An 8,743-nucleotide genomic window follows, 5' to 3' on the forward strand; every position below is an offset into this window, starting at 1 on the left:
AACATATTGACATTTGACGACTATATACCTCTGTAGAGTCTAGGTGTCAGTGGGACCATGGAGCTAAATATAGCTATATATGGAGCTATATATGGAGCTATATATTGCTATATATGGAGCTAGCTATTTATAGCTCCATGGTGGGACTGATACTGACAAAGAAGATAGACGCAAAGACACTGTTTCCGAAGTTCTTAAAACCGGCGCAAAACTGAATACCATGAAGCGCATGCATCGTTGACACGCACTGTGTAATATTTTATGACAAGATCCAATAGCGACCTATTGGAAGCTCACTATAGGGGTATAGGTTGAGACGACTAGTCTTCAGGGACTATAGACTTCAGGCAAGATACGGCGGCCTACTAAGATTAGCATAACAGCTTAGTATACTATAAGACCTAGGCTGCTAGAATGAGAAAGTAAAAATGAATTTTCACTAGTTTGAACGTTTCGGAAAGTAAAACAGTGAACAATTTTAACCTACTTTGTTGCTTGTATCAAGTTCACACCTTTAAGCGGCAGCGGTTGAATCCTCGTGTCTTGATGATAACGAAAAGTCTGACTCATTACCTCGCAAAGATGATTTCATCTTGTAACTATGCTGACATTAATTTTCGACATGTATCTAACGCTTTTGAAGTGTTGATACGTCTACCCCCCCCCCCCCTTTTGACATCTATGAAGCACATCGCGTCAGGGCTCGCATATACATGCTAAAAAGCTAACGCGCCCGGTCTTTGCTCAAAAGTAGGGCTCTAATATGTTCATATAACATACCCATACCCTGTGGAAGCTGGAAGGTTTTCTTTATTTTGGATTTTCCAACTCATTACAATTTCAGTATATATATATATATATATATATATATATTAATATATATATTAATATATATCTATATATATAACTATATATTAATATATATATTAATATATATATATCTATATATATATAACTATAACTATATATATATATATATAAAATATATATATAAAAATAAAAAAAAGTTGTCTCACGTAGGTTCAAGTATATATGAAGCTACAGCGACAAACGTTAATGTGATTTATGATGTCATGGGAGGTGTCCTAATCGCACCACGGTGTAAATCCAAGAAAAATATTTTAAAAAAAAGGTTTCTTTTCTTATCCAATAACAGTCAAAAAATCAATAATTTTGTGAAGATGGCAAGACTCCTGTTGGTTGCCTTGTTCACCATGGCCTTGTTCGGTAAGGAATATCTCTATTCCAATATTAATTTATTTTTATCAGTGTTAAAAGAAGATACGCCAAAAGTTGTTTGTAGGCTTCGAGGGCAATACACCAACAAAGCGTTCATAGGAAACGTTCCTGTAGTTCTCAACGCCTTTATTTTCTTTTGTAATCTTTTTTTTTTAAAGCAATAAGCATTCATTCCAACAGTTCTGTTGTAGCGTTCTTGATGTTAAGAACTCGTGGAAAGTATCAGATTGTCATATTGTATGTGTGTATGTGTGTGTTTGTGTGCAAACTGTTGGCCTCACAACGAGTGACATTGGACAAAAGTAATTATAAAAAGTTATCAGTTGTATATATATTATATCAAAGGGACAGTTTCATCGGTTGTATGTTTATACAATAGAAAACGAGTGAATGTATGTGTATATCTGTGTGTATATACGTGTGTATGTACCTTGGTCACTAATGAACTAATTTGTTACGTATGTTCCTGAATAAGTTTATTCCGGTGGTTGACAAGGTAACATATATTTATTTATTTATTTCCTTTTTTTGTTTTTGGGGTCTAGGTTGCATGCATGGTCAAGCTCAGGATCCACCTGATGAATGTGGCAACGCCCTCTATACCGGTAAATTTAACCTTATACGTCTTCTGTTTAAAGCTTATAAACAAAAAGAGGTTACTACGATGCTTTGCTTAAGTTTAAATATATGCACAATATCTATCTATATTTACACACACATATATATATATATATATATTTATATAAATATATATATATATATATATATATATTTATATAAATATATATATATATATATATATATATATATATATATATATATATATATAAATATATATATATATATATATATATATATATGTATATATATATATATGTTTATATATATATATATACATATATATATATATGTGTAAATATATATATATATATATAAATAGTTAATACAACATGATATTATTATTAATATAGCCTATAATGCTTGAAATCGTCAGACCGAGGGTTATACGATGACTGTTGGCTGTGTGGTGATCCCCACATTCATACATTTGATGGAGCCTTGTACCAATACGGAGCGGCTGGTACATACTGGGTGGTTTACGGATGTGATGATAACGATCTGAATGGGTTTGGTGTAACTGTATACATGGAACCACGACCGCATAATCCCATTCAATTTCGTATTCAGTCGGTATGGATTACATGCGGTGGCACGGAGTATGGGATACTGGATGATGGAAGATTCCTTGTTAATGGCGCTGTTGTACCGTTACCTTACTTGGATGCGAATATATGTGCATTCAAAATAAATGGTAGAATAGTGAGTATTTTTCGTCTTGGAACTAATTCATTAAGCATACTCCATTGTTTCACCATAAAATCTATTTGTCTTTTCTTTCGACCACAACGATACAAAAGATTTTGATGGTTTTAGAAAGTATTTTTCTCTAAAGTGACAAACCATGGACGCCAAAAAAAAAAAAAAAAAAAAAAGAAGATACAGTTGGACATATACATTCATCATGATGATCCTTTTTTCAGTTTAGAGAATAATTTCTAGCTGATTTTTGCTATTTGGGCGATGAGAAATCATTAATAGAGTTTTCAAAGGAGATTTGAGTAAACCCCTTACTGCTATCTGTACATATGGTATACGTCACACGTAAACCAGATGTTCCCTTAGTGATATATTGCTTCTGTCCTCTACTCAGATAATTTGGAAAGGCGATGACGTTCGCATCGAATATCGGCACAAGTTTCATAAGCTGAGGATATGGCTTAAAAAGACGTCGTATCTGCCAAACACGGTATGTGCACTTTGTGGCAGATACAACGGCGACAAGAAAGATGATACTGATGTAAGTATACTCAATACCGAATATTATTATTACAATTATTATTATTATTCGTCTAATATTGATCCGAGGTGGTGTGGTGGATGGGGTAGGGGCAAGGGGGGATAAGGGGAGTCGACATTACAGGTTAGCTTAAAACATCCTACCGGTTAAAATAAAAAGGGGTCTCGTACTTTGTTACTATTTTGGTCGAGGCGAAATCATTTTTCGGACGCATGCGCTCATCTCAACCCCCCCCCCCCCAAAAAAAAAATACAGCCTGCACTATGGCAATCTGGCATCTCTTTTTATGAGCGGAATGGATCTACATTGAAATTTGACCTCGACCCTTAACAACTAAATATTAAAGTACTATTTTAAATATCGGTTCCATTATTCTCTACGTACCTTGTGGTTTAACGACTTTTTACAACATACTGACCAGCAGAAATTGACTAAAAGCAATCTTCTCGATATTTAACCTTTGACCCATGACGGCACCAAGTACCCAGGCACGAGTTTACAGTACATGGTCAGGCACATACGCACCAAGTTTGAACGTGATCGGATTTAGGTCTCGGAGGAGTTCGGGAAACACTGTTAAGTTCACACCAGTTAGACCAGTTTTACCTTTTAACTCAGTTGACCTTTGACCTTGACCCTAAATCTGTCTTATTTTAAAAGTGTTCTCATCATTCTCTACAAATCATCTGGTTTAATGACCTCTCCCTTACATGTTGACAAGCAGAAAATGGCTAAACACCAATTTTTAGATTTCCTGAACTTTGACCTCTGAATATGACGTCATAAATCACACAGCAACGAGATTATATGGTCAGGCACTTAGTTTCAACTTGATCGGAGTTACACTCTAGGAGGAATTTGGGACACACGTATCCGCACAATTTAGACCATTTTGACATTTGACCTCAATTGACTTTTGACCACGACCCGCAACACCTAAATCTGTCCTAAGTTTAAAGCTATTCTAATCACTCTCTACCTATCGTCTGGTTTAGGGACTTTTCCCTACATGTTACCAAGGAGAAAATGGCTAAATTTGTAGGCGCATTCGCCCACTCACTCTTAATCACCCACACTCACTAATGCCTACCCCCCCCCCCACTCACACACTTCCTCACATTTCTGATGTTGGGTGAAGTACAATATCTCATTTCCCTATACATGTAATGTATATGCAGATGAGATAATTAACAAGAGATCTTTGTTTTGGTTTGAACTTTTCATTTCCTCCACGAATGTGAAAAGGTATATCGTAGTGAATGCGTGATTATTTATTGCAAATTAGTACCAAAAACGATTGTAGAGTCCCGTTAGCTCGTGTTTAAATTAAATGCACAATTGGGCTTCAAAACTATGCTTAATTGGCTACTCAAAAACAAACAAAAAAGGGGAGTGGGCTAACTAAGAACCTGAGAGTCGACGATGGCTAAGAAGTCACGGGTGGCAGTTGTCACCTTACCTTTTTCTCAACGATTTTCCTTTTTGTGTCAAATCTTCATCTTACATCATAGGACTGAAAACAAGTCGAAACTGACGTAGGACACGCCAGTAGGCTATACTTCGCAACAACAAAAAAAGACACCGGGGTTACATTACTCAGGGGGGGGGGGGGTGGAGGAGGTTCTATACCGTCACACCGGTAGTGAAGTGTAATAAACCAGTTCTCACGGGCATGTAACTTCATTGTAAAACATATCGTCATTCTAAACTATTCAATGCCTATCACGAATTTATTGGTTTGCTGATCAATCTTTTTGCTTGTTTTCTCTTTGAAACCCTCTCCAGTGTTCGTTAAACGCCATGGACGCAAACCGTGGTTCAAGTGTAAGTAAATCGTTACATAAATCATAGATGGATAGATGAATGGATGAATGGATGAATTAATTGATGAATGGATCGATGGATGGATCAATTGATGGATGAATGAAAATGGATGAATGGATGGATGGATGAATGGATGGATGGATGGGTGGGTGGGTGGATGGATGGATGGATGGGTGGATGGATGGACGGACGGACGGACGGATGGATGGATGGATGGATCAATTGATTAAATGATGAATGGATGAATGGATGGATGGATGGATGGGTGGATGGGTGGGTGGATGGATGGATGGATGAATGGATGAATGGATGGATGGATGGATGGGTGAATGGGTGAATGGGTGGGTGGGTGGGTGGATGGGTGGGTGGGTGGGTGGATGGATGGATGGATGGATGGATGGATGGATGGATGGATGGATGGATGGATGGATGGATGGATGGATGGATGGATGGATGGATGGATGGATGGATGGATGGATGGATGGATGGATGGATGGATGGATGGATGGATGGATGGATGGATGGATGGATGGATGGATGGATGGATGGATGGATGGATGGATGGATGGATGGATGGATGGATGGATGGATGGATGGATGGATGGATGGATGGATGGATGGATGGATGGATGGATGGATGGATGGATGGATGGATGGATGGATGGATGGATGGATGGATGGATGGATGGATGGATGGATGGATGGATGGATGGATGGATGGATGGATGGATGGATGGATGGATGGATGGATGGATGGATGGATGGATGGATGGATGGATGGATGGATGGATGGATGGATGGATGGATGGATGGATGGATGGATGGATGGATGGATGGATGGATGGATGGATGGATGGATGGATGGATGGATGGATGGATGGATGGATGGATGGATGGATGGATGGATGGATGGATGGATGGATGGATGGATGGATGGATGGATGGATGGATGGATGGATGGATGGATGGATGGATGGATGGATGGATGGATGGATGGATGGATGGATGGATGGATGGATGGATGGATGGATGGATGGATGGATGGATGGATGGATGGATGGATGGATGGATGGATGGATGGATGGATGGATACAGCACTTACTATGGACTGTTATTTATTTGCCTTTGTATTTCAGGATTGTTCCCTCGCAGAATTTGGAGATCAGTGGAAGACCGATGATCCAGTTTCAGAGACAAACTCAGAGACAAACTCAGAGACAAACTCAGAGACGAACTCAGAGACAAACTCAGAGTCAAAGTCCGAGAAAAAGACAAAGTCAGGGTCAAGCGACTAGTAGTGTAACACTTCCATTTGCTTGGAACGGTAATGCTGTGTTTCAAAATATAACCGATAACTCAGTTTGAACACATGCATGACTAATGCCTTAGCCATTTATTTGCTTATCGTAAGTTCTTGTCCAGCGGTGAAGGAGAATTAACTAGTTTGCTTTGATTAAATTTAAAAATGATGCCTCGGTTTGATGCCCGTGTACAATATAAAATATTTCGTGTTATTCGTAAGTTAGAAGGTGATTTTGGGAACAAAAGTAGTTTCATTATATTGCTGAACGTTGAGAATGGTCCGCACTGCTACTTATCCGGGTTGTATCACGTAAAACACTTTTAGTTAAAAAAAAAAATCCGCAGACCAACTATCAGTCTAAGCATCGGAAGCTTGTCAGTGTAAGTGGTTGGAATACTTTAAGAAAAAAGTATTTAAAGATGTGATCACGCGATTATAACCACAGTGTTAGATCTGGTACCCTATCACGATTGACTGGAAAAGAGAACATGCGGGTGCGGGTGGGAGGGGGGGGGCGGGGGGCGGGGATATACTTCAAAGTGTTAACATATTTTTCTTCGGCTCAACATGATTGAATACTATACCTTCAATCGTGATGAATGACTTGTATTACTGAGTATATATTACCAAGAACTGTTAGATTTTACAGGACACACAAAGTTCTATATGGCTTAAATCCCATATTGTAATATATATAGATAATATATAGATAATATATATATATATATATATATTTATATATATCTATATATTTCCAAAAGTCCAAATGAAATGAGACTTTTCTTCGCTACCACATAGACCAACAGCGATGGCTGTGTTTCTGTGTCCTTTAATATGAAGACACATTTGCCCTATATACTGAGTCTTTGGGTACAAACTTTGGCTGGTTTCACTCTATTGAATACGACCATGTGTATGATTTTTATTATTATTATTATTATTATGCGAATGTCTACATTGTTGCTATTAAAACAATGTATGACGTAATTTAATTTTAATAGTCGATATTTTTCTGCAGTTATAGCAAGTGGCTCCAATAAGACAATCACATGCTCTCTATCATCACACGATAAATTTGCTTAAATATGTTATAATGTAGGACATACTTGGTACAGCTGTTAATAATTTAAGGTCTAAAGTAGGTACTTTTTTTTTGTTGGTTATGATTGATTTTTTTTTTTATATGCTCAGATAAATAAAATTTATTTTAACATAGAGATAAAACTGATTATTCTCTTCTTTCGTTTTTTCTTTTCTTTTCATAAACACATTTGTTTAAGGGGAGGGGAAAGAGGAAGAAGGGGGTAGCTGATTCGCTTTTTAACAGTAAATAAAAGGCAAAAGGCAAACACCTCAACTGTGGAACATATAACCTTCATGACGAACACCCCTAAATACAAGGGCGAACTCATCACTTGCTTCATATACAAATACAAATTACCTTCGAATTCGTCCACACCCCAATATTTTGTGTGTGAAAAATCCATATGTGTTGCCCCCCCCCCACCCCATCCACTGCTTAATATGCATAATCTATACTAAGAAAATAATAAAGTTTCCTGTTCTTGAAATTTCTTGAAAGATCTAAGCTATGACATATCATTTGGCCGGACCCCGAATGAATATTCATTCTTCAAAATCAAAGAGGCATGTGATCTGGATTATCAATCGTTTAAGAGGAATCATCCAAAGTGCCAATTATTAACTAAAATATATGATATTCTGTTTTCACAAGCATGCGCGTCACAGACACGCCCACGCGCAAACCCCCCCCCCCCTTTCAATTCCCGATGCATTCAACATGAGACCAGCCATTTTGTTGGCGTTTGTACCGCGGGGCCTATCGATCCTGTCGACTTGTCCTTGTAAGATGCAAGGGGTGTCAGAAAGTTACCACAGGAAATAACTGGCTTGTGGCGGCCAAGCGTTCATAGCGACGTCGCTTTTTGATCCTTCGATGTCGGCTCTTCCTATCATTGCGAAGCAATATTCGCCCAAGCGTTGGATTGTTCACCCATTAATAAAGAACTTGAGCTGATATACGTACTTCACATGTATTGGGTAATAAACTTGATGCTGGTCCGTTTCATTGCAAAAAATCACCACATGAAGTCAATTGGAGGTTTATCCTATTGCTTAAACACTCTAAACGGGATCAAAAGATTGTGTTTCCTGTTTGTTTTTCGATTTTGTTTTTGTCTTTTCTGTTTTGCTAAAGGCAATTACACAGTTCGCAACTGGTTAGGGCCTGAATAAAAGCCGTTCTCTCTACGTTTCCCTCTATATTGATGTCATGGTTAAATTTTCTAGTTACTAGTTTTGTCAATTGCTATAAAAAAATTAAAAAGGTAGAAAATTACTCCATAATATAATTATGTTTTGTCAAATAATCCTACGTTTTTTTTCTCCAAACTATACGTTGCATTGGTTGCGTGGTTCTGTAACATCTTATTATTTAGGACACATGTAGAGGATTGTGCGTAAAACAACATGATTTATCTTTTGCTTATTGCCATCTT

General features: G+C 37.6%; 1 protein-coding gene across 1 annotated transcript in view; it reads left to right on the forward strand.

Annotated features, from left to right (window-relative positions):
* LOC139976215 (BMP-binding endothelial regulator protein-like) overlaps positions 1-6,703 on the forward strand; it is a 7,328-nt gene extending 625 nt beyond the window's left edge. Inside the window, exons 2-7 of the mRNA XM_071984770.1 lie at positions 1,157-1,227; positions 1,785-1,844; positions 2,234-2,559; positions 2,951-3,097; positions 4,883-4,921; positions 6,058-6,703. Coding sequence (XP_071840871.1) covers positions 1,182-1,227; positions 1,785-1,844; positions 2,234-2,559; positions 2,951-3,097; positions 4,883-4,921; positions 6,058-6,216 — 777 coding nt within the window. The 5' untranslated portion in view covers positions 1,157-1,181 and the 3' untranslated portion in view covers positions 6,217-6,703. The remainder of the gene's footprint in view (positions 1-1,156; positions 1,228-1,784; positions 1,845-2,233; positions 2,560-2,950; positions 3,098-4,882; positions 4,922-6,057) is intronic.
* The last annotated feature ends 2,040 nt before the right edge of the window (positions 6,704-8,743 follow it).

The sequence above is a fragment of the Apostichopus japonicus genome, chromosome 11 (genome assembly GCF_037975245.1).
Source record: "Apostichopus japonicus isolate 1M-3 chromosome 11, ASM3797524v1, whole genome shotgun sequence".
Taxonomy (NCBI): domain Eukaryota; kingdom Metazoa; phylum Echinodermata; class Holothuroidea; order Aspidochirotida; family Stichopodidae; genus Apostichopus; species Apostichopus japonicus.